The 25,191-nt window shown below is 40.8% G+C and overlaps 1 protein-coding gene across 1 annotated transcript; it reads right to left on the reverse strand.

The window, feature by feature from the left end:
• Window positions 1-6,784: 6,784 nt before the first annotated feature.
• Window positions 6,785-23,229, reverse strand: exoc3l2a (exocyst complex component 3-like 2a). Its single transcript, XM_080866693.1, has 13 exons — window positions 23,049-23,229; window positions 20,096-20,667; window positions 18,033-18,256; window positions 16,849-17,596; window positions 16,647-16,761; window positions 16,452-16,562; window positions 16,272-16,372; window positions 16,042-16,152; window positions 15,812-15,947; window positions 12,547-12,669; window positions 12,288-12,443; window positions 10,822-10,943; window positions 6,785-8,118 (listed from the first exon to the last, which is right to left on the reverse strand). Exons 2-13 carry the CDS (start codon window positions 20,641-20,643, stop codon window positions 7,803-7,805), a joined length of 2,811 nt encoding a protein of 936 aa, XP_080722819.1. The 5' UTR covers window positions 20,644-20,667; window positions 23,049-23,229; the 3' UTR covers window positions 6,785-7,802.
• Between the last annotated feature and the right edge of the window lie 1,962 nt (window positions 23,230-25,191).

Consider the following 25,191-nt stretch of genomic DNA (forward strand, 5'->3'; position numbering starts at 1 on the left):
CAGATCTTCCCCACACTGAAAACTGCTATTCAGGTTGCCCTAACAAACCCAGTTAGCAGCTGTAGCTGTGAGAGGTCTTTTAGTGTCTTGAGTCAGCTCCATACAGTACCTGGCTGAGAAGGACCATGGGTCAAAGCTGACTCCAGCAACTGGCTGTGATGTCAGTTGAGAAAGATGCTTGAGAGACTTGACCACCAAAATGTGATAGACAGATTTGCCAACCTCAAGCTGAGGCGACATAGGTTAAAAGAAAAGATCTGCAGAGCAATAGTAGCATCTGCAGTAAAGATCTTTTCATACATTGTATACATTGTACCGTAGGCCAAGGTGTCTCAATTTTTCTAATTTTTTAATAATATTTTGTACATTTCAAGGACTCTATTTTTGGAGTGCATTTTTATGTATCTGTATTGTATTATACATACACTTTAAAAGTGAGTCTCTGTCCAAAATATGCACTCAGTTTACTTCTTACTCACTGTGAGCATCATTCATTAGTCTCCTGCAGTAATTAAGGTTAGGATTTTTTTTTTTAAAAATTCCAGTCCATTCTTCATTAGCAGCATTTAAATAACCTTTATCAAATTTGATGGTTTTGTTACAAACTTTTCAAAAAAGTGTTTTGCTTTTCTTTCACAAATGTGGGGATTAAATTGTGTTAAAATGTACAAAACAGTGATGTCATGTTTTGTGACGAGGACCTAGGCACAGAGAGACTTGATGAATTTAAGAATGTTATGATTTAATAAAGAAATTTGCAGACTTGCACAGAGATGGTAAAATTATGATGACTGATGACGGAGACGAAGAGGGAGGAATAGAGGTTTAAATGCACCAAGGAGACAGTCAGAGGGAACTCAGGACAACTGGAGACATTTAAGGATGCAGGGACTGACAGAGACAGGGAAGAAGTCTCATTGTGACGAATAAAGTTTATCTTGCCTGGATGGGCAGCTCTCTGGGTGCTCAGCACCCCCAAACCTGTGATTCTAGAATCGCCCCTGGCCTGCTTGCGGCTGAAGTCAAAGTAAACTTTATTGTCATCTCCGCTACATACAGTCCAGTATATAGAGAGACGAGACGACGAGGCTCCAGTTACAACAGTGCAAGTAAACAAACAATAAATATAATTAGAGTAAGAAAATAAATATACACTTTAGGACGAGGGGTGAAGGGATCAATAACAATTTAAAATTTATATTTGATGATTTAAAGTCTCACACACAACCCATCGAAAGGGGAAGGGGGCCGGCTGCTTCCAAACAGAGCACATTTCATTTATAATATTGTAAATCCAAGCCCATTATGTATTCATGATTTGAATCCTGGGTTGTGCGAAATCTCAGAAATAAACACTAGACAAAGTGATTCTGTGAACTAAGGTGTAGGTCTATGAGGTTATGTTGTGGTGATCCTCAGGTTGGGGGGTGATTGTTCATACTGGAGTGCAAAATTAAAACCAATGGAGGTTTGGACAAGAAAAGTTCAAAGCCATCAGGTGCTCAGTTTAGAAAAAAGAGAAAGGAAGAGGAGAAGAAAAGAGCAAAAGATGCAGGTAAGCAGATGTGTCATTGGATAATGGCAGCTCATCCTGAAACAATCAGAATCAGAATACTTAACAGTAACAGACTAAACTCCAAACATTATGTAACATTATGTTACAGATTTTACACATTTAAGAAATAGCATTAAGATATATATGCTATATATATATATATATATATATATATATATATATATATATATATATATATATATATATATATATTAGGGGTGCAACGATACACAAAATTCACGGTTCGGTTCGATACTTTGGTGTCACGGTTCGATATTTTTTCGATACAAAAAAAATGTTCATGCATTTTTAATTTGTCATTTATTAAAATTATAAATATATATTTTAACTCAAAAGTACAGTTTTTAAATTTAACCCTAACCCTTGTGCGTGTTTTTTATTTTGACAGCGAATGCGCACCTGCGGACCACTTATGTGCAGCCCTGGTTATTTAGCTCGTCATATTGCAGCCACAGAAATTATTTTGTCCATGAAACCATAAAGCTGCACTTTCTTTTTGCCTTATAGTCTCATTTGTCATAACTTCTCCGTTTTGTGGTAAGCTTTTCTTTGGCTGTCACTTCTTCACCCTGACCTGTCTTATTTGGCTCAGCAGAACTGAAATGCTTTTACACACTCACTCACATAAGCTCAGCGATTCTCTGCGCGATCAACCTCTCACATGTTTAAGCTTGCTGCGGGAGATTTCACTTGTCATGTTTGCATAGTAAGCTAACGATTAATAAGACGATGTCAGAGGAATTGGTGCGCAAATTATCATCACTCACCAATCAGTACTGTCACTCTCTATACACAGTTCGCACGATTGCAAAGTGAAAGCAAAAAAACAAGCGCAAATTCAAACGCAACTTCAATATGTCACATATTGACAGTGGCTCACCGATGCCAATGACATAATTACCCAGCTACATTTCTGAAAGAATGCAAAAGCATTGACATATATTTTTCCTTCCTACAATAGCCCGACGGGCAGGGCAGAGATAGATTTTGGTAGCCCGACTGAAAAAATTGCTAGCTCCGGGACGTTGGGCTAGCGATATTGCGAGCCCTGTATCTGATTGAGGAATCACTCATCTTTGGAAAAGAGAGTTTATTACAGAGAAATGTCTCTTTCCAAAATAAAAGCTATACTATCCGCTTCTTCTGGGCTATATTCTCAGCAGCATAAGGAGAATCATGTGCTAACAGCTGTCTAAATGACTTGGCTAAAGTTAGTAGCATGCTTGCTTTTTTTTGTCTGCTTCCACTTGTCTTTGCACTAGGATGATGTCGGCGTAAATGTGCAGTCATATTCGTTGTGTTCCCGCTAGTGCTTTCAGGTTAATCTCGTTGAAATGACCTTAACGCCACAACACGGCAAATCTCCGTTAACGAGCTACCGCCGATCGCTCCGTGCATGGGGCTAGACGGCCAACACGTTAACGAGCTAACTGCGCTAACACACTAGTTCACACCAATGTAATTGAGCATTGCATGGCACATCCAACATACTGTTTTACTTTAGTCCATGACTCGCTTACCTTCAGGGTCATACGTCACATGAAAACCAAAATAATTCCAAACGCCAGATCTGAATGAGGTTCAATTTGCCTGTTGCAGGGAGAGCTTAACTTCTGTCTCGCTAGCTTGCCCTGTGCTCTTCCTTCTGACTATGCTGTCTGTGTTGAGCGCTCAGGGGATCTGCGCTCGACAGTGCAGCCTAGGCAGAGTAGTCGAACACAGATCCACTGAGCGCTCAACACAGACAGCATCGTCAGAAGGAAAATTGATAAAATAAATTACAAATGTTGTATTGTTCGATACATATGCGTACCGAACCGAAAGCACTGTATCGAACGGTTCAATATCGATACGAATATCGTTGCACCCCTAATATATATATATATATATATATATATTGACAAGAAAATTGACAAGAATATTCCAGAGTAGAAAAGAGCGTGTATAAAAAGGGTGTAACTATTGCAGTGTTCACAGTGTGTTAGATGGAGGAGTTGTACAGGGAGATGGCCACAGGCAGGAATGATGGTGCTTTTTGGTAATCTCAGTCTCTCACTGAACGTTCTCCTGTGATTGGCCAGCATATCCAACAATGTAGCTGCCCTAAATTAAATATCCATTTTAGTGGAGCAGGTTGAGTTTTATAACAGCTACAGTGTGTCCCAGGATGGTGACTCAGATCTTTGTCAGTGTCATGTAGTGTGGGGTTTCTGCTGAATTTTGAGTTTTGTCCTTAATTTTGGATTCCTGTGTTTATGATGTTTTGAGATTTGTATTCTGTTCATGTACTTGTTATTTCCTCGTTAGTTTCTTAGTTTTAGTTTTGCTATTGTCTGCGGTCTTGTCTCAGTTTGGGGTTAGAGTTAAAGTTTATATTCAGTTCATTGAGTTTCAGTTTATCCTGCCTCCTCTGCGTCCCCATGTCTTGTTGTTTAGTCTCTGGCTCTGTGTTATATTACTTCCTGTTTTATTTTGGCAGTCTTCTGTCCCTTATATCTTGCCTTTAGAGTTTTTTTTTTTCCTTTATCCCCTTATCCCTTGCTGTGTGTTTACCCACCTGTTCCTCAGTCCCCTAATTAGCCTTTTGTGTGTATATATAGCTTTTGCCCTCCCTTTGTCCTTCTTATGTCATACTGTTGTCTTTACTCTGTCTATTTGTAATTCCTCATTCCTAGTATTTTTCATGGAGCTCTAGTGTTTAGTTGAACATTGTTTTGCCACCATCTACTTATACTAGCCTTAATAAATGGCCCAGTATTTATTTACTAATGCTCCTTCTCTCTCCACCTCTACATTTGTGTCCTTGCTTCATCACACTCCAACATGACTGTCAGACGGGCAGTAGTAATAGTGCTGTTACTATTTTCTATATTATCATTTTAGAGTTATTTGGTTTTATAATAAAACCACTGTTTTAAGACTTTTTATTTTTTTACTATACTTACAGATCAGAAAACAGAAAAGGCAAATGTATGCAATCGGAGAGCATACCACTAACTACTGTACAGTCCAATAAAGTCACACTGCACACATTCAGCAGCCACTTTATTACTTACACCTGTCAAAACAAGCTGCTGATGTTCAAACTGAACATCAGGAAGAAAGGTGAGTGAAAGTGGCATGGTTGTTGGTCTGAGTGCTGATCTACTTGACTCTAATGGATTTTCCCACACAATGAGGCAATGGTACAAAAATGACCAAATATCTTATGAGCCACAGTTGTCTGGTTGAAAATACCTTTTTGAAAATGCGCAACAAATCAACACAGTAAGAAATATCTTTACCACTGATCAATACATGGAAACCATAGCAGGGAGTATAAAAAGCTGATTTGAGAGCTGCATTAATAGTAGTGACAAAGACTGTTCTACTGTGAGGTTAGTGGCAGAGTGGAGAGGATTCTTACTTTTTATCTGAAAACATGTCTGCAGGACTAAATGTGTTGTTTTCTGTCAATATTTCCAAATGGAATACATGGTTATTATTGAATAATTACTAATAATTTCTAATGATCAGAAATTGAAATGAATCAATGTGAAGCAGCAAGCTTATATGTGAATGTAAATTTACCAAAAGCACTTAAAATAAACTTGCTGGATCGTGTCGTGTGACCACCCTTTACTACACTGACCTTACTGCGGTAAGGGGACATGGAGATGGCCAAACATCTGCAGTTCCATGCTTTTCAAATAAATATATCCCACCACCTGCTGTGAAATCCCACACGCTCACGGCAAACCTCCCGAGTTATTTCAAAGCACACGGCCACTCATTCAGAATTCAAATACAGATCCTCTGAGAGGTCGGCATGTAGAATGACCCCTGCTGGGGCTGGCCAACTTTGTTATGGTAAGCCCACGAGCAGCTCAGACATGAAAAAGCTCAGCGGCAGCAGCAGAAGGGAAGTTCCCTCCTAGTGCATAACGTAAACTTGGCTCCAATAAAAGCATCCGTTGGCACCTCAGCGGACAACAGGAAATCTTTGTTTAGTAAAAAACATCCCGTTGTTGGCCCCGGGTTGGATGACCCTTCTTGTTGCAAGACAGTGCAGTCGTTGTTCTTGAGCTCCATATTTAAAGCTCTGTTTACTGAACAAAGCAGCCTTACTCTTAAGATAAACAACAAAGACTTTATGTGTAGGTGGGCGTATATGCGTTGGCTACATAGATTGTGTGTCGGTCCAGTGCCTGTTTGTCAGAGTACCACTTGGTATGTATTGTTTAACATAGTGCTAGACAGCATGTCTGACCCTCCGGTGATCAGGGGTCACAGCACCTAAAGTTAGAAGCTGGCAGAGTAACTGACTAAAAGCATATCCATTCTAACAGTTACTCAATTTCTATTGGATTTCTCAGACTTTTTAAAGTCTAACTTAGTGCTCTGTTATGATAAATGATGATATTTTATTAGACCAATCCAAGAACAAGCTAACTTCAATCATTTCTTCCTAAAAACCATCATTGTGTCTTTTAGACCCCATCCCTGCTGCTTAATAAAGTTCCACCATTAATTAATCCTTCAATTGTAAACATGATTAACTCATCTTTATTATCAGGCCATGTACCACGGGTTTTTGAGGTGCCAGTAAATAACCTTCTAGGCACGACTCCTCTGCTTCCTTAATACCAGATCACTCTAACAGGTCCCTGAAAAGTCTTCAGTTAATCCAGAATTGGAGCTATAAAAAGAAACCATGTGTTTCCCATATTAGCTTCTTTTCATTGGCTCTCTGTTAAATTCACAGGTGAATTTGAAACCTTTCCCCGCACACTCAGGCTCTGAAAGGTCACACAACACCTTATTTTCCTAACAGAGCACCTTGTTCTCAGACTGGTGGCTTACGTGCGGTTCCTAGATTTGATAAAAGTTTAGTCAGAAGCCGAGCATTATTAAGCCGTCTGTGGGACCGGCTCCCGGTTTGGATTCAGAAAATTCACCGTCACTGCTTTTGAAACTTTTGTTTTTGATCAAACCGATAGTTAGTGATGGATCAGGTGATTCTGAACCATTCCTTAGTGACGCTGCAATAGGCTTAGGCTGCCGTGGGGTTTCCCATGATGCAGCGAGGGTTCCTTCTACACTATTTTTTGCACTCTCTGTATGTTTATACAGTACTGCTGATTTTTTACCTGAAATGCAAAACAGAATTTGAACCCACAATGACAGAGCTGCTGAATCACTTTACTCGACCCAGTCAATGGGCTTTTATTATGTTTCCAGCAATAGATCCATTTCATTCACAGTGACACAACAGATTTCCATAAAATTAATATGCAGTACTAAGAAAACATTGTAAAAGTAAAATGCAAATGGAGGATGTTTTGAAGAAAATAAAGCAATTTTGCATTTTTCTGTATTAGTTTAATTCAAAGTGCAGTCATGAAAAAACACCAATAAAACTGCACCACTTTTGTTTGATCAAAGGATCTTGGAGACCTTGCCACAGTTATTTTATGACTTCTTTCATGTTATATATAGCAATGAATGTTTGGCCCAAATCTGACCCACCTCATTGGATTTGGTGCAAATGTGACTTCTGCAGCTCAGCCACAGGTCCACTTTATCTTATATCCACATTTGTAACACTCACAACATTTGCCAGTTATATCGGTAAGTGTCAGAATGATCCCAGATTAGGTCCAAATGTTCAGGACCCTTTGTTTTTCTTATCACTAAAGCCAGCATCATATTGGCCTAATTGCACGCAGCAGAATGACTTTTTAACAGATCAGGTATCTGGATAAGAAGCAAACAGCTAAACAACAGCAAGTGTCTTTAACTTTTTATGCACAGTACTGTACATCCATATGCTCTATATACCAGAGAAAGGGTATATATCATTGGGTAAATATATGCTGAAGAGCAGACATTGTAAATCATATTGAAGTTTTTTGTGCAATGACAATTAAGAAATAAAGGCTGAAAAACTAATGAACATGATGTTACATTCAGAGGATATATTCTTTTTTGTTTACTTCTGTAGAGGTGTAAATAAACAGCAAAGTACTGTAAATCATGGTGAGTTATTAAAATACACAGTTTGTTTCATCGTTAAAGCAAAAGCGAACACGAGGAAATGGAGAATTGTCACTGAGGATGTACAGTATGTGCAGTACCTGAGGTTTTTTTTAAGTGGCTGGTGACAAAATCAGTTTTGGTCAAGGTGCATGTACATCTCATCTTCGCAGTATGCCTGTGACTACTCTCCTAGCACAAACACTAGTGGCTAGTCTTCTCTGTGAAGTTTAGTCGCATCTTCCTTATTCTCTGCAGGCTGAGGTGTAGCGTTCCTGATGCTTACTCTGCCTCTCCGTCTTGGCCGGTGCTCTGAGAACCAGTTGGAGACGGTCATGGCGAGGCGGAGGAAACCCAGGCTGATGCAGTGCACCTCTGAGGTGATGGGAATATCGGAAAAGAGGGCGTGGTCCCGGCACATGAGGGCGCTGCTGCATTCAAAATCTTTGACGACATTGAGGATCTCCTGTCGCTCTGCCTGCCGCATCATCCCTCGAACATTCAGCAGGGTGGAGACATGCTTCTTCCTGCAAAGAGGAAGGATACAGGGAGGACGAAGGATAAATGGGTATGAATCGGAAATTAGATCTGTGTGGTGTTGTTAAGAAGTGCCATGACGCCGAGTAACGGTCATTTTCTCTGAGTCACTGTGTTCACTTCTGGGAAGGACAGAAAATTCAGTGCCCGTCTAAAATTTTGCATGGCGATGGTTTTAAATCATATTGGGCCTACTTAAATTTACAAGCTTCATTTAAACTTAAACTAACACTGAATAAGGTAAAAACAAGAAGCACTTGTGTATGTAAACATTACAGAATAAAAAACTACAGTGGGGCAAAAAAGTATTTAGTCAGCCACCGATTGTGCAAGTTCCCCCACTTAAAATGATGACAGAGGTCAGTAATTTGCACCAGGGGTACACTTCAACTGTGAGAGACAGAATGTGAAAAAAAAAATCCATGAATCCACATGGTAGGATTTGTAAAGAATTTATTCGTAAATCAGGGTGGAAAATAAGTATTTGGTCACCTCAAACAAGGAAAATCTCTGGCTCTCACAGACCTGTAACGTCTTCTGTAAGAAGCTTTTCTGTCCCCCACTCGTTACCTGTATGAATGGGACCTGTTTGAACTCATCGTCTGTATAAAAGACACCTGTCCACAGCCTCAAACAGTCAGACTCCAAACTCCGCCATGGCCAAGACCAAAGAGCTTTCGAAGGACACCAGGAAAAGTATTGTAGACCTGCACCAGACTGGGAAGAGTGAATCTACAATAGGCAAGCAGCTTGGTGTGAAAAAATCAACTGTGGGAGCAATCATCAGAAAATGGAAGACATACAAGACCACTGATAATCTCCCTCGATCTGGGGCTCCACGCAAGATCTCATCCCGTGGGGTCAAAATGATCATGAGAACGGTGAGCAAAGATCCCAGAACCACACGGGGGGACCTGGTGAATGACCTGCAGAGAGCTGGGACCAAAGTAACAAAGGTCACCATCAGTAACACACTACAATGGCAGGGAATCAAATCCCGCAGTGCCAGACGTGTTCCGCTGCTGAAGCCAGTGCATGTCCAGGCCCGTCTGAAGTTTGCCAGAGAGCACATGGATGATACAGCAGAGGATTGGGAGAATGTCATGTGGTCAGATGAAACCAAAGTAGGACTTTTTGGTATAAACTCAACTCGTCGTGTTTGGAGGAAGAAGAATACTGAGTTGCATCCCAAGAACACCATACCTACTGTGAAGCATGGGGGTGGAAACATCATGCTATGGGGCTGTTTTTCTGCCAAGGGGACAGGACGACTGATCCGTGTTAAGGACAGAATGAATGGGGCCATGTATCGTGAGATTTTGAGCCAAAACCTCCTTCCATCAGTGAGAACTTTGAAGATGAAATGAGGCTGGGTCTTCCAACATGACAATGATCCAAAACACACCGCCCGGGCAACAAAGGAGTGGCTCCGTAAGAAGCATTTGAAAGTCCTGGAGTGGCCTAGCCAGTCTCCAGACCTCAACCCCATAGAAAATCTGTGGCGGGAGTTGAAAGTCCGTGTTGCTCGGCGACAGCCCCAAAACATCACTGCTCTCGAGAAGATCTGCATGGAGGAATGGGCCAAAATACCAGCTACTGTGTGTGCAAACCTGGTAAAGACCTATAGTAAACGTTTGACCTCTGTTATTGCCAACAAAGGTTATGTTACAAAGTATTGAGTTGTATTTTTGTTATTGACCAAATACTTATTTTCCACCCTAATTTACGAATAAATTCTTTACAAATCCTACCATGTGGATTCATGGATTTTTTTTTTCACATTCTGTCTCTCACAGTTGAAGTGTACCTCTGGTGCAAATTACTGACCTCTGTCATCATTTTAGGTGGGGGAACTTGCACAATCGGTGGCTGACTAAATACTTTTTTGCCCCACTGTAAATGAGAAAATGATTTTGATAACTACCAGCAGCTGTGGCATAAACCTTACATTGGGTGGTGATCTAATAAAATTGTTAAGCACTGTATTTTATTTATCATTGGATTTTTTCATACTTTTTATCCACAATATGTAGACACAGCCGTATGTGCACAATGTGACTCTTAAGGTAGATAAATAAAAGACTCGGGAAATCCTGCATTTGATCTCCTGAAAGACTTGCGGGTCTGTCATAAGGTACAAAGAAATGCAGCAAGTTAATGTGTCTCTAGGTCTGAACTGCTACTTTTTCTCTTCTCTTCCACACCTTTCTCTCTCTGACTCAAAGAGTGGCACCAGTCTGTCTCCTGCAGGATGGCAGGAACAGGAAGTATTCGGCAGCAGCTTCCTGTCTGTTCCTTGGAGGGTTATGCGTCACGTGCATTAGGTCGAAAACCGTCACTAATGTGAGTCTTAATCTGTGCACAAACAGGCTGGAACTCCCCCCCAGAGGCTTGTCTGCTTCATCCATTCTCAAAACAGACCCGCACCGCTCCAAAAATAGCAAAGTTAATGTAGATATGTTTCCGCGCTCCTTTTCCTTGTTTTGATCCATTGCAACAAAACAACATATGCAGGCTTACATTTTTCTTGTTTTAGCGCAGTGCCAAAAACAACACAGCGAATGTGTAGCCGTAAGCATAAAAGAATATAGGACCTTTGGGAGGGACCAGTGCAGAGAGCATCTGTCTTATAGATGTTTCCTGGTTGTAACATTTCAAGACTGTTCATTTGTGAGGGGGGGGGAAATCCTTACCGTATATCTGGAAATTCTTTCACCAGGACAGCCACCTCCATTTGGATGGAGGGCGTGTCCTCCAGGAGAATGATGTCAGCAAGGTGACAGATGATGCTGTCCAACCAGGAGGAGCTCGATTCCTGAGGCAGAGAAGAGGCGACAATTCATTCACAGGAAACTCAGGACTACAAGATAAATCAAGTACTTTGAACGTCAGTAAGACTACAAAAGTAGCATATAAATGCAAGCACGCTACATAAATAAATATAAATCTGTCAAGTTGGACAGCTGTGCTTTTGTTTGAACTTATAATGTCGTTTGGGCACTTAGTTCTGGTGATTACACCTAAAATACCTCAAATACAGTGGATGAAATTTCAAAACACATAAAAGGCTAAAGGCTGGCATCCTTGCACATCTAATGGTAATGTATTGTTAGATATAAAAGTCATAAAAGATTCTGCAGACATCTTTGGTCACTGTTTACAAGACACATGCACTTGAATGTGCAAAAGTTTCAAAGAAAAACAGTGAGCGAGAGACGAGACATTGGATGGACAGAATGAGAAGAAATGGACTGCAAGAAGACGCGAGTTCCACTTATTTATTATCATTGCCCATCCAAATGACCTCTTCTTAAGTCTTAATGTGTTTTTCAGGCAAGAAGTGACAAGCAGTTTAGTGAACAATGAAACCCACAGAGGAAGCACAGGTTAATGCCTCTGGAGGCCAAACACTTAGGAATTTGATTAGTGAATACCAGACCTCAACCTCTGCTTTCCCAGTTCTTGTTTTTTTCTCAGGAACACTGAGGAAAAGAGAGGTTGCTTGCCACTCACTAAAAATAACAACGTCTTTTTTTGGTGGTCGTTAAAAACTCATCCTCCCCCCAATGCTCCTAAGTTCCCAGTTTCCACAGAAACTTCATCCCACTCCTCAGCGAAAAAGGCCATCAAGGCCATTCCAGAGCCACATCAAAGTGCGCCAGCTGACAGGAACAGGAAGTTTCCTCCGAACACAGCAGCTTCCTGTTGTCAGCTGAGGTGACGGACACTTGTTTGAACTTGTAGATAGAAAGGGGGCAAATGCCATGCCGTCAGGCCTCGTTGTTTGACTCCCTCTTCCCCACTTTGGCAAGTGCTAACGTAAGCCCGGTTCATCCATCTCCATTTTACTGACGGCAGCCATTTTTCAGAGCTCAGTCCTGTATCAACACTGTCTGAGTTATTCCTGACCTAGGAAATTCCAGGGTCAGGCTCCAGTCACAGCCGGCACACTCTTTCCCCCTCCCCATTCCAAGTTTTTGAGAATCAGCACTTTGGATCGGTTTGTGCTCCCCGGAAACATAACCACTACTTGTGTCTTGGACTCTGTAAATTTCCTTCTCCATATTTGGAGACCATTAGCACTCTAAAATATAATTTTCTTTTCCACACTAACACAGTCTAATAAAAAAAATGTTTTGTGTCTGCAGACCAGACTTACCAGATCCTTAAAGAGTCCTTTGAGCTGCTTGGCCTCATCTTGCAGGCGGAAAGCCATCCTCTTCCTCATCTTGGAGGATGTGCACATGAGGCGTCCCCTCATAATGGCTCTCACATACTCCACTAGGACCCGCCGGTGCACCTCACCCACCAGTGTCTGTCAGTCATAACAGCAATTGTAGATTAGCTATAGTTTTATATAGCTTCATACCTTTATACATTGAAAATGTTATCGACTACCATTTCAAACGTGTATTGACCTGATAGGGTGGAGAGTCCATCCTTCTAAATTTCTTGAAATGCTGTTTAATACTGGCTTCAATAGCCTCGAAGGCCTCTGTGTTGTTCAGCCACTTTCTCTTCATCAGTTTGTCAAAGAAGGGCTAGAAAGGCAACAGACAAAGTACAGATTAAGAACAGATTTAGGTTTGGTAAACCTAACCAAGGAAGGAAAACAGCAGATTAGCCTGGGTAAAAGACTGAAAGTGAGCACACAACGACGTGGGCTGCTGGCAAAGTTTCTGGGCTGCCTTTCCTCATAACAGCCATCCCTAGGGTTGCCAACCGTCCCTTAAAATACGGAATCGTCCCGTATTTCGAAACAAAAGTACACGTCCCGTATTGAGCTAATAAGGGACGCACTTTGTCCCGTAATACAGTGAGAATCAAAAGTAGTCTATAAATGTTTATGGAATTAACACTTTGTTTGAAAACATAATTCCCAGCCCCTCTCCTGCTTTGTGACCAATGAGCTGACAGCACACTTATGACAATTCGAGTATGACAATTCAGATTACCGCTCATCTCATTGGTCGAGGAAAGGTCGCTTACGGAGAAAATACCGGAAGACAACAGATGACCACAACAAGAAGCATGGCCAACAGGGGAACAAACGCCGACTCTGCGGTGCAAGTCTCGGACGACAGTACACCTAAAGCTGGGCAAACACTGTGCGAATTTTTCAGTCACGTTATTCAGCTCCTGCTCAAACTGTACGGTTGACTCGCAGGGGTTAGAAGTTGGTAGGTCACGATGCAGGTCTCACACTATACCGCCCGATGCTCTGATGCGACCTGAGTGCTCACACTGTGCGTCCATAACATGAAGGTTATAACAGAAAATCTGTCGCGCTCTCTCTCTCTCTCTGTCTTTCACTCACACAGACACACCACCACCATCAACTTTGCTAAATTGCTAATGAAAAACACTCATCAGGCAGCTGTGATTGAGCAGCAGTGTAAATCCAACTGTTTTCACGGTTGTTGTGGTCGTGATAATTTTGTGATGCCACATCGAAAAGGCTCGGATGAGCTTTCCAAAGTTCTACAAGTTGTGCCTCCATCACTTGTGTCCAGATCACACGCTGCACAGCCGTGCTGCTCCATCTTTTACACCAACGTTTACGTGTTTGCGCGTGAGCAGTGTGAGCGGCTGTGGTGAGAACCTCACGAGCGATTGATGATCGGGAGCTGGTCGTGAGGTGTTAATCACTTCTCGTTACCCCACGTATACTACACGATGCACGATGAAGGCCAAAATCGGTCCGATCACTCAAAAATCGGCTCAAAATGGGCCTAAAACCGCACGGTGTAAGCCCAGCGTTAGAGCAGCAATGTTTGTTCCCCTCAGAGAAAGGGAAGAATGGGAAAAGGAAAACACCTGGCTGGAAAAAGTTAATATGGGCATGTGCAGTGAATATCAGCGCTATGTGGCCAGAAGTGTGATAATATAATTTATTTTGTGTAATAAACAACTGCAAGGATAGATGATTACAACAAATAGATGACTAATACATAAAAGTAATACATAGATGAATAATGATGATGAGTTAAGATGCGTAATCATGGGAACAAGCGGGTTTACAAACAGGAGCAGCTGATTAGCATTAGAAAAGCTGAAATAATATTTCAACTGAAGCCGATTGTACTAAATGCACTAAATGTGCACTGTTACAAGAATGTTTTTCTTTCTATTGTTTTCTATTATTTTAAGTTAAGCAGGACAGAGTGCTTTTAAAGAAAGATTTACTTATATTCTCAAAAGTTAAGCATGACAGGCTTCTGTTTAAGAAGGAGACCTGTTTTATTGTGTTAATGTTGTCATTTTGAGCTAAAAATAAATGGCTAAATGATCATTTGTTTCACATGTGTTCATATCACAAAGAATACACATCTACTTAAATCAAATTCAAGTCAAAGGGTTAAAAAAATAATTTCACACACAAAAAAAGAGCTAGAAAATTCACCACACTGGGAAGGGTGAAGACAACTGGGTCGCCCGGCCCTGGCCACGAGGTGTCCCTTATTTATTTTTCAGGGAGTTGGCAACCCTAGCCATCCCTCAAGAGTCTCTCCATCAAAAACAATGCATTATCAGGGGCTGTAACATCTAGTCCTTTTAACTGAATTAGTGTGGATGGTTTTATTACTTGAAATTTCAGATATAGGAATGAGGTAAAGACTGTACTTTATACTCATTGTTTATTATTATTATCATTATTATCATCATCACGTTGGACAGTTGTATTTATTAGCTGTTTTTGTCGAAACAGCTAACGAAACAGCTAACGAAACAGCTAATGATACAGCTAACGATACAGCTAACGAAACAGCTAATGATACACTAAACAGCTGTGTGTACACAAAACACTTCTGCCCAAATACTGACTTTTCATGTATTACATGTAAGTTCTCCATATAATTCGGTGTATTATCAAAATAATAAAAGACACAAGTATGTGACCAGAAACTTAGCTACAAAAAAATACTGTTTTGTTTTAGCTTACCTGTCATGAACACAAATCTGCCAGAAACTTGTTCAGAACTAATAATAAGTAAACTTAATGAAATGAATTTGTGCTTTGTACCAAAAGCATAACCTTCAACCACTAAAACTATTTTTCTGTTCAGGAATGCAAGTAAATAACTGTAATTTTGTATCTTAACCTGATAAATAATAATGTGCTTTAATGTTTTTTTCTTTTTGTACAGTAAATTGAAAAATTCTTTGATAAGAAAAATAATTATATTTTAGCATTAAAATATAATTTTATTGAAGAGCTTGTGCATACTGGAGCAACCATTGCAGTGACACACACAATAATTTTGCCGATTACCATTACAGTACTGTTAATTTAGGGTAGCTGTGGAACATTATTAGTTCATTCCCTCTTTTTAAGTCCACCCTCAAAACTCATCTGTTTAAAATTGCTTATGTTTAAACCTCTGTATGCTCTTAACTTTTATCTGTTATTCTTATTATTGTGTATATTTCCAGTTTTTGTGTTTTTATCTGTTGTACAGTGTCCTTGGGTGCTTTGAAAGGCGCTATTTTTAAATAAAATGTATTATTATTATTATTATTATTATTATTATTATTATTATTATTATTATTATTATTATTATTATTATTGGGTGATGCTCTCATAAATTTGTTAAGCACAGCACATCTGGGTCATGATCGTAATTATGTTTCCAGAAAACCATCTTTAATGGCTCAGATGAATCTTGCCACTGTCCTACTCACTCTGATGTGGTCAAATAGCCTGTCAGTCAGCACCCTCACTGACTGGTTGATGATCCTGTCCAATGAGGAGTTGGCTTTCTGCGCAGATTCCTCACTGCCCTGTGGGTCACACTGCCTGCAGCGGTCCACAAAGGATCTACACATTACACAAGAAATATGACATGTCAGTTTAGTTTCTGTAGCTCTTTTAGAAAATGTTCAGATATGAAGTTTCACTGATCTTTGCCAACCTGAGAGGAGGGCAGCAGTTAACCAGAGCTATAGTCCTTGACACATATCCATCTCCTCGGTCTCCAAATTCTGCCTGACTGTCATGAAACATCTCCACCTTCCTCTGGAAACTGAATGCATAGAGGTTTTATGAGAACACTTTGAATGCAAATACTCTCTCTCTCTTTCTCAGTAGATAGATATATAGATATGATTTAACAGCTATAACCTTAAACTACTGTCCACACACCTGTAAATGAAGTCAGCCAATCCAATGAGACTGCAGCGAGCCACTCTTGCTCCTAGAAACTGGTTCACAGATGTAGATCTGTCCAAATCCACCTTTACCCTCTGAAATTTTAAAAGACATGAGTGATAAGACAGAGGTTTCATTCAAGGAAAATGTTACTGAAATAGTACGGCTTTGTACCTGGATTACTGAGCATGCTAGGTGAGACTGATACTCCTCTATGTGCAAAGTCTGGGCCCACCGCCTCTCCTCTTCATCAAGCACATGGATCAGCTCTGTTGTCACCTTATCCTGAAAATTGAAAAAGCAGGAAATTTAAATGCATCGCTTATCCACATTTTCCCAGCAACAGACATTCAAACACTCTTTTCTCACCCTGACTACACTAATGCAGTCTTGTTCCAGCCTATCCACTGTCTCTTGAGGCAGAATACCATCCAGTGTGCTGTAGTTGATGGGTGTGGTGGTCCCGATTGTTCCTAGGACATCCCTGGTGGGAAAGAATTAATGTAAAAATTTAACTAGGAATAAAAGCTTGTTGTGTGTGTCGTTATTGGAGCAGGCAATCATTACCAACCTGTTGTAGATGTTGTAGAACCAGTCAAGTAGTGAGTATACGTCTGTGATCTGCAGTGGGCCACTGGTAATAGTGCGAAGACGTTTGGCCACAGCTCGATGGTAACTTTCCACATACACCTGGAAGGCTGCAAACTCCTCTGGGTAAATGGATATAGCGTTCCTTCTCGCTGCATCCAGATCATCCACCATTCGACACTTCAGGCGCTCCAGGTATGAGGCCAACTGGCCTGCTTGGGTGTCTACCTGATGTGGCAGGCTCCAGTCTGCAGCCTCCGCTACAGCCTGCCTCCACTTCATCTTCAGTCGCCGGGGACGCTGGCTGGGCTGGATGCGGGGGACCTCTTGCTCTGGCTTAGTCTCCTCCCTCAGAGCCCAGGCAGCATCAGCATGCTCCTCCTGCTGGATTACCAGCACCACCAGACCAAGGTTGGGGCCAGCACTAGGCTGACGGAGTGACTCCCGCACCACATCCCACATCTCCTTCTGAAGGGCTTCATACAGGAGCTCCACATCCTTAGCTTTTCTCCGGCTTGAGTCCAAAGTCGCATTAGAGCTGAGGGACTCATCAAAGGAAGAGGACAAACACAACATGCTGGGTGGAGTACTGGGACACAGGGTAGGAGTAAGGGTAGGAGGAGTTGTGTTTGGCAGGAGAGACAGGAGCTCACACTCTCGCTCCAGTTCCTGAATGTGTGTGTCAGCCAGGAGAAGGTCCCTGTGATTGACCAGCTGTAAGATCTCCAGAACTGTGGGAAACCAGAAGAGAAACACAAGTTTAGAGGTAATAGGTTTAGTGACAAATATGTTAATGCACGTATCTCATTCAGCAGCTGTGCATGTACCTGGCTGACAAACTCGCCTGTTTTTTGCAGGTTTGTCTGCACATTCCTCTGTTCCTGATAAAATTCCCTGCCGGAGTCTCCAAACAGTAGCTGGACTGAATTATCTAGAGGAAGCTGGGGAACATTTCTGACCCTACTTCCTCTCCTTTTCAGCCTGATGGTAAGTGAGCGCAGTGGCTCCCAAGTGAAAAGTTTTAACCTCATCAGAGGGTTGTCTAGGTTTCAACAACTGCTGTTGAAATTTGACCTGAAATATTAACTAATGTAATGTAGATTCTTTGCTAAAGTCTACAGGGTCACTTGGAAAGTAATTTTTTTTTATCGACTTCTTAATTATTACCTGAGAGGGGCTCTCTGGTTTTCACTACTGGATCCTCTGCCTCCTCCTCCATTTCCTCCTCCGCCTCTTGGGATGCCTTGTCTGACATGGATTCCCTCTTTAGCTTGCCCAGACTGACCATCCTGAGGAAGGATGATCGCCTGGAAGTCTCTACCTCGTTGCCTACGCTCAGGTCTCCACAGGGCAGGCTTTCTCTGCGCTCCTCCTTCCGTCGACCAGTGAAGCTGCAGAACATCCACAGCAATGACAAAGAGCATAAATCATGGCCCTAAATGATGCAAGGACTTTAATGAGTGCATGAGGTTTGTATTGTCCTGTACGGAGTTCCTAGGAAAACCTGTGCTTTGAGTGCCACACATTCACAGTGTTGCTGCCGTGTGTGGCTACCTCGTCTAAAAATAGTCCCATTGAGTGAGGACAGCAAGTACACAACATGCCACTGAAAAACAAAAGAGGTTCCTTAGATCAACAAGTTACCACAGCAAATTACACAACCGCTTAGGAAATAAGGGCACTATATGTTATTCTGTCACTGACCAGTAAACAGGACTTTTATTCTCAGTCGCTGAAAAACAATTTTTTAATGCAATCAAAAGCATCATATGAGTCCAATGAGCATAGAGTTGCTTCACATAAGTGACATACAGTTGTCATCAGAATTTACATGGCTGTGAATATCACGGTAATTTGGGGGCTTGATTTCTTTGAAATGTTCTTTTTCCAGTCCTACATCTTCAATGACTTAAAAATTAACCAAAAATTGTTTGCACAAATTTTCTTTCGTTTTGGATTTTCTCTAATCCACACAGGGTCAAAGGTATATACAGGCTTAAAGAAATACAGATGCCCCCACTAATATTTGTTGCTTAGATAGTTGCGCCTGAACTTCTGATCACCGACAAGCTCCTGGCATAATTCTTGCTGGATATTTGACCTGTACTCTTGGCAGAATTAGTAAAAATTTTATTTAAATTGGTTGGTTTCCTGGCACAAATCCAGCATAGTCCAGAATTTTTCAACGGGGTTGAGGTCTGGGATTTGGGAAGGCCATGCCAGAAGCTTAATATTAGCCTATTCCAGAACCATTTTAATGTGCGTTTTTACATTATTGCCCCATTGGATCACCCAGTTATGTCAAGGTTTAAAGCGTCTGCCTAATTTGGTAGATGGTAAATGGACTGGTTCTTATGTAGTGGTTTTCTACTCTACTCGAGCACTCAAAGCAAACAGTAGCTTACCAATGCTGAACGCTGAACACTGGCACAGGTTTGAAAGCCTCTTCCAAACGTACCTCTTTTAACTGTGACTCAGTCTTGTCTCGTCTGACAATAAAACTTTCCCACAAGGCATTTGGCTCGTCCACATAGGGAGCTACAAATTTCTACAAATGGATTAACCCTGAAATGTAAAACTTGCTTCACTGACAGTTATGCCAGCAGTTTTTCTGGGTTATGGTTAGGGATGTTTCTGAATATTCTAGCCAATTTTTATTTTTAGAACTTGTGCTTGGGTATAACTCCTTCAAATGATGAGCTCAGAATCTGCAGTTTTGTGGAAATGACTAAGACACCTTCCCAGCTTAAATTTACGTAAATTTAGAGTTCTTATTAATCATCTTTTCCCACAGACTTCTCTGGATTTTCCCATTGTTATGAGTATTAGTTAATCCCATGTGTGCTGTGAGCTGTGAAACACATCCTTTTTGTGCTGACAAAGATAAAGTACCAGTTGTAGTCAATGGTGATCACTAATGAGAAGTTAGTAGGCCTCGGCAAGTTAAAAGACATTCAGTGGACCTTCAGTGTCACCTATTAAAAGATTCAAGTGAGTGTATGAATATATTTTAGCCTATATGTATACGTTTGGCCCTGTGTGGATGTGACAAAATCCAATGTCAATTCAAACTTGTATACTCAAAGTGCAAAAGCATGCTGCACAATGATTACACCTGGAAAAAAGAACATTTAGGTCAATGATGAGTGAATGTAAACGTCAAACCACAACTGTACCACAGGTTAAATTGTTTAAAAACTGCTTTCTTTCTACTCCAAATCTCTCCTCACCGAAGCAGGGTCATTATTCCCTCTGAGCTCCTGCGTAGTCCTTTTCTTTTCTCTTTCTCTGCTGGTAGTGTATTTGAATCTCCAGGGCTGTAGTGTGGGGTGCTGTTCCCCCATACACTCCGTCCTGATATGCGAAGCCCCTTTCCCAATTTTCCAAGGGTCTTAAGGGGAGACACTCCACAGATCCGCTCAAGGGTCCCCCGCAGTGGCTTCACTTTAGGATTCCCTGCCCCGTGTTTCCCAGCATTTACCTCGTTCTCCTCCTCTTCACCATCACAGGACGACTTCAGCTGGAGGTTACCCTTGACCTCCCCCATAATGAGGCCCATGTCACCTCTGTTCCTGTCATCATCATCATCCAGGTCCACATCCTCAAAGGGGTTCAGGTTCTTGTTTAGATCCTTCAGTTCATTAAGCTCCTTCAGGTCCTTGAGCTCGTTCAAGTCCCTGATGTCTAAGTCTAGGCGAGGCAGAATCAGTTCACCGTTCACTCTGGGGAACTCGTGGCAGCTCTTGGATCTTCCCGGGAGTTTCTTCAGAATGGGCATGGTTGCATTTAATACGTTAACAAACTGCAAAACAAAGATAATGTGTAAGATCTAGGAAAAATGTTTCTTTTCTTTTTCTTTTAATTTAGATTTTTGTTTGTAATTCTATGGAAATACTTAGGATGAAACAACTGGGATAAAACACAACCTACAGAGATCTGTCAACATTACCCACAGTTAACATTAACTAGGACATGAGTACCAGACATACCCGGGCTTTAACCTACCAAGATAAGAGCAAAATAATATAATTTCATACCCCAAAGAATTCAGAAACAGTCCTGGATCAGAGGTTTCATTTCAAACTACTTATAAGTGAACTCATTTTAAACTGAAAGTTAAAATAACTTTTAATGACATTTTTTATATAAGAGTTGGTTTGTGACGTTTTTTCAGTTCTAATATAAGGTGATGAAACTGAGTTTTTGCTGTTCTTCTTGGCCCCGATTTACACCTTAGTGACAAAACAGTTTCCAGGGAAACACAAATAGTCAGTTTCATACCGAGAATCCAGGTGGTGTCACATTAGTTTCAAATATACGAGTATGTGACAAATTAAAGGAAAAAAGTAGAACTTTTGATCCTTAAAGTGATGGGATCTGGTGACTCTGCGGTGGGCAAGTTATTGACAAAGTTCTGGAGCCACTCGTCGCCTTGTAGGGAATTGTCACTGCACATCAGAGCAAAATGTTCACCTTTATCCCTCTATGAAACATTTCTGTCCTGGTGGGAGTGACAAAAAGCCAAAGCGACAACAATAGGGCATTAGAGCTCCCTGAATACTTTCATGTGAAATATATTTGACCTTCATAGTAAGAAGAACGCAACACAATGGGTAGTGTATATCCTATAGCAGTGCTGTTATTGTGCTCTCTAGTGCTGGAATATCCTTTTGAAGAATGCCGTTTCATCCCCCGAACAAGACTTAGAGAAAACAAGCTAAGGTGCTGTTCAGGTGATATGTATTGGCTAATATATGCAAGACTGCACACAGCCCTGGGTGGGATATCGGTGAGAAACAGGACAGCTAGTTCTTAAGTGCTTAAGTAACTTTACTACCTATTAAAGGTATCTAAAGATTGTTTTTCCACTTCCAGTTTTAAAAAAAAATCAAGTCATTGTGCTGTTATACGTAGAAAACATAAAATTGTCTGCTCTCATGCGTTGCATATTCAATGAGCAAATTTTTACAGAATCTTAAAAAGTACTGAAGGCAAAAAGCACCCCCTGCTGACTCAACATTATATTAACACCAGGCCTACAGTAGATTGCTGTTTTTGTCTGACTCTCCATTTTTTCTGCTTTGGCTGTTTTTCATTATTGTGTTTTTTTGCCTTATGATGTGGTCATAATATTTCATATGATTACTTGTGGTCAGATGTGGTGGTTACTTTTTTGGAACCCAGGAGTATGTTTTTCTTTCATTTGTACTTTTTCATTAATTCAGTAAGTATACTTTGTTTCACTTCCACTATAATGAGAGGCTACTGCTTCATGATCAAGAACAAGAAACAGTGTTTAGTTTCATACCGCATGCGATGCTGAAAAAATACTTTAGGTGCTTTAATAGTGATTAAAGTTTGTACGGTATCATGCCAAGCTCATTTCAGTCAGTTTCTACTCGTTATATGGACTTCATTTTTAAATAATGACATTGAATAGAACAAATAGTAGCAGGGGAACAATTTTTATTTTTTTTTTTGCTTTGATGGCAGTGAAAGAGAGTTCTCCTTTTGTTTGTTCATCTTTGTTCCTGCCAACAGAAACAGCCAAACTCCAGACAGTGACAACAATTGATCTTTTGTTAGTAAAAATTCAGAACAGTGACTCGAGTTGAGATGGTTACTGTGATGCTTTGGCATTTGAATCCTTTAGTGTCTAGATGGAAAAATAATACTGAATGTTCCTGATGAAGAAAGTAGACGAGCAGGGATGGTATTTATCAGTTGTGTCTTTTTTAAGAAGATGACCTCAAAGTTCATAAAATCAGTGTGACTGGCAAACGCTCAAAAGCCAGACATCAGCATTGTATTACACTTAGCAACTGGTGGGTTGATCAAATATGAACTGTGTATGATTTTTTTTCCTTGATATTCTTTCTTGATTTTTCTAAGCTGTTTATTTGTTTGTTTGTTTGTTTGTTTGTTTGTTTGTGTAATTAGCCAGGATAGGGAAACTCTTCCAAAAATGAAAAAAGTAAAGGAGGAACGGTGAATCAGTTTGGGGTTTTTTTCTAAACACAAAAATGACTACCCAACATTAAGTATATATGTTACAGACAGAGGTGGTGAAAAACAGCCAAACACAATGATTTCCACATAAAAACAATCATTTGAACTTAAATCTCTATCACAACGGAAACACTCAGTATGAAATAATAGATGATTGCAGAGGATCAGACTTACCTGATGACGATGCCTTGCTGTGTTTCAGTCCAATGTCATCCTGGAGTGTGTTGGCTAAATGAGCTGCCCGGCTGTAGAGTGTCTGTGATGAGTGTGAGAGCGTGTCTGAAAGTCCTCACTGACTCAAGAGAGCAATGTTGCTGCCTGCGGTTTCCTGATTTCCTGCGGTTTACCCTATTGTGGTTGAAGGTGATATGTTTTCCTGAGGAAAGGCTTGTCCCGTCCTTTCTGCCCCCCCCACACACACCACAGACCCCCACCCCACCACCACCCTGTCCTGATCAGCCCCCGCACCTTGGGCCCCAAGTGTAATTAATTACACTAATTGTATTGACCTTAAGGTGAAGGAGGACAACACATCCCCATGTTTTGTTCTACGGTTGTGAATATCTCTACATTCTCTCTGTGTTTGTGAGTGTGGCTTCAGTAGAAAACGTAAAATGCGGATTATTCATTGTCAACAGCCATGAGGGAAAAGTCCCGTTCTTGCACTCTTACTTGAACGTCTTTGCATTACTGCAAAGTTTTACGTTCATCATAGCCGCGACAGAAGTCTAATGCAGGACAGAACAATTGAAGAATGCAGTGAGTTTGTAGAGTTTGAGCACGTGGACGGTTCAAAGTATTGTGAGTTAAAAAAAAAAAAAAGCAACATGTCAACAAGATGCAGTAACACATGAAGGGCCTTTATTCACGCTGGCTCCCTCCTGCCACCCAGTGTGCAGAGAGGTGTAGTGCAAAGGGTTGCGTTCTGCGTTTAGTCCAGTTCAGACATGATGACTGATGGAATTTTCTCATTTCTACTCATGTTTTCCATTATGAATGTCTCTCATCATGACAGTGGTTGGGTGAATTTCCGTTGTGTTTTGTGTGCTTTCGCAGCGTTTTTCTTATTGCTGGTGTTGCAGTCCGTTTGGCCTCTCAGGGCCACCGTATCATACAGTCAGGGATGCTGTCCAGCATTGACTTGTTTTCTTTACAATAGGCTAGGCTGGTAGCTGAAATCAACTATGCTGCAAACACAAAGTACAATTTAATGTAACCTAGGTCAAATATAAATACAAATTTGATTAAATGCACTCATAAAACTTCAAACCTAAAGAGGTTTTGCTCTAAAACATCTAAATTTTAGAGCAAATAAGATAAAAGTAACAGCTTTGTCAGCCACTGAAAAGATACACACAGTGTATCATAAGTGACATGAAAACGACTGTGTCGTCAATGTCACGTTTCAGATATGTTTTTATAATGTGCTATTTCCAAGGACGCATGGCTAATATGATATGAATATGTTGTGTTCCAAAAAGCTCATAAAGATGTAGTGGTGAATATGTTGAACTTCAATTATCAAGATTCCTTTTGATTTGATTACAAACACAACAGCTTGTTAAAGATGAGCCCAGTCGCTAGCATTCATTAATCATTCACAACTTTCAGATGTCTAAAAGTTGTTAACAGCTTCACCAGATTGTAGTTTTAGTGGGTATGTTTAGAGTCATAGAATGTGCATTTATAATAGTAAAATGAGTCCAGTCAGCTGGAGTCTTTGAAACCATTAAAAGGTCAAAAGGTCAATACAGTTTAAATGTGTGTTTCCTAAAATGTGTTAAATATACAAACAGAGCCAGCAGGCTCTCAGTTTGAGGCCGAATTCTTGCTGTGATGAATACGTTCCCACAAAGGTCAGGATGAGCCAGGATGTTCGCCACACAAAAGACCCCTGCTGGGGCACCAGGTAAATGTCACACGTTAGTGTATACATTAACATCGTAACATATTTGCAGTGCCTCTATGAGTACAAATAAACACATCCTACAGCTGAATTATCTTACATTGCTTAAAGAGATCTTTTATTTGCGGAGATGGAGATTGGTATGTCATCTCGCTTCACCTAGCTAGAATTTGTATCGAATACTGCTACAAGACTCCATACCAGAGCCTCCAGACATCCTCATGTCAAACCTATGCTGATCTCACTGCACTGGCTCCCCGTTTAAATTCAATTCCAAGGTCTGGTGTTCATTTTTAGGGCTCTGGATAACCCACCCACCTACACAAGCAAACTTTTGCAGCCATGTCACCAGCAGGGGCCTCGGTTCTTCTGATCAGGGCTTTTTGTCAATTCCCAAAGCTCTCATAGAAA

Source organism: Rhamphochromis sp. 'chilingali' (genome assembly GCF_963969265.1).
Source record: "Rhamphochromis sp. 'chilingali' genome assembly, chromosome: 19".
NCBI lineage: Eukaryota > Metazoa > Chordata > Actinopteri > Cichliformes > Cichlidae > Rhamphochromis > Rhamphochromis sp. 'chilingali'.

Excerpts from the sequence above, each read along its gene's own strand:
- exoc3l2a (XM_080866693.1), bottom strand. The coding sequence starts at position 20,643 with ATGCCCATTCTGAAGAAACTCCCGGGAAGATCCAAGAGCTGCCACGAG. Across the intron at positions 16,373-16,451 it reads TAGCATGCTCAGTAATCCAG|AGGGTAAAGGTGGATTTGGA; the intron begins GTACAAAGCCGT and ends TTAAAATTTCAG. Across the intron at positions 16,153-16,271 it reads TTGGCTGACTTCATTTACAG|TTTCCAGAGGAAGGTGGAGA; the intron begins GTGTGTGGACAG and ends CTATGCATTCAG.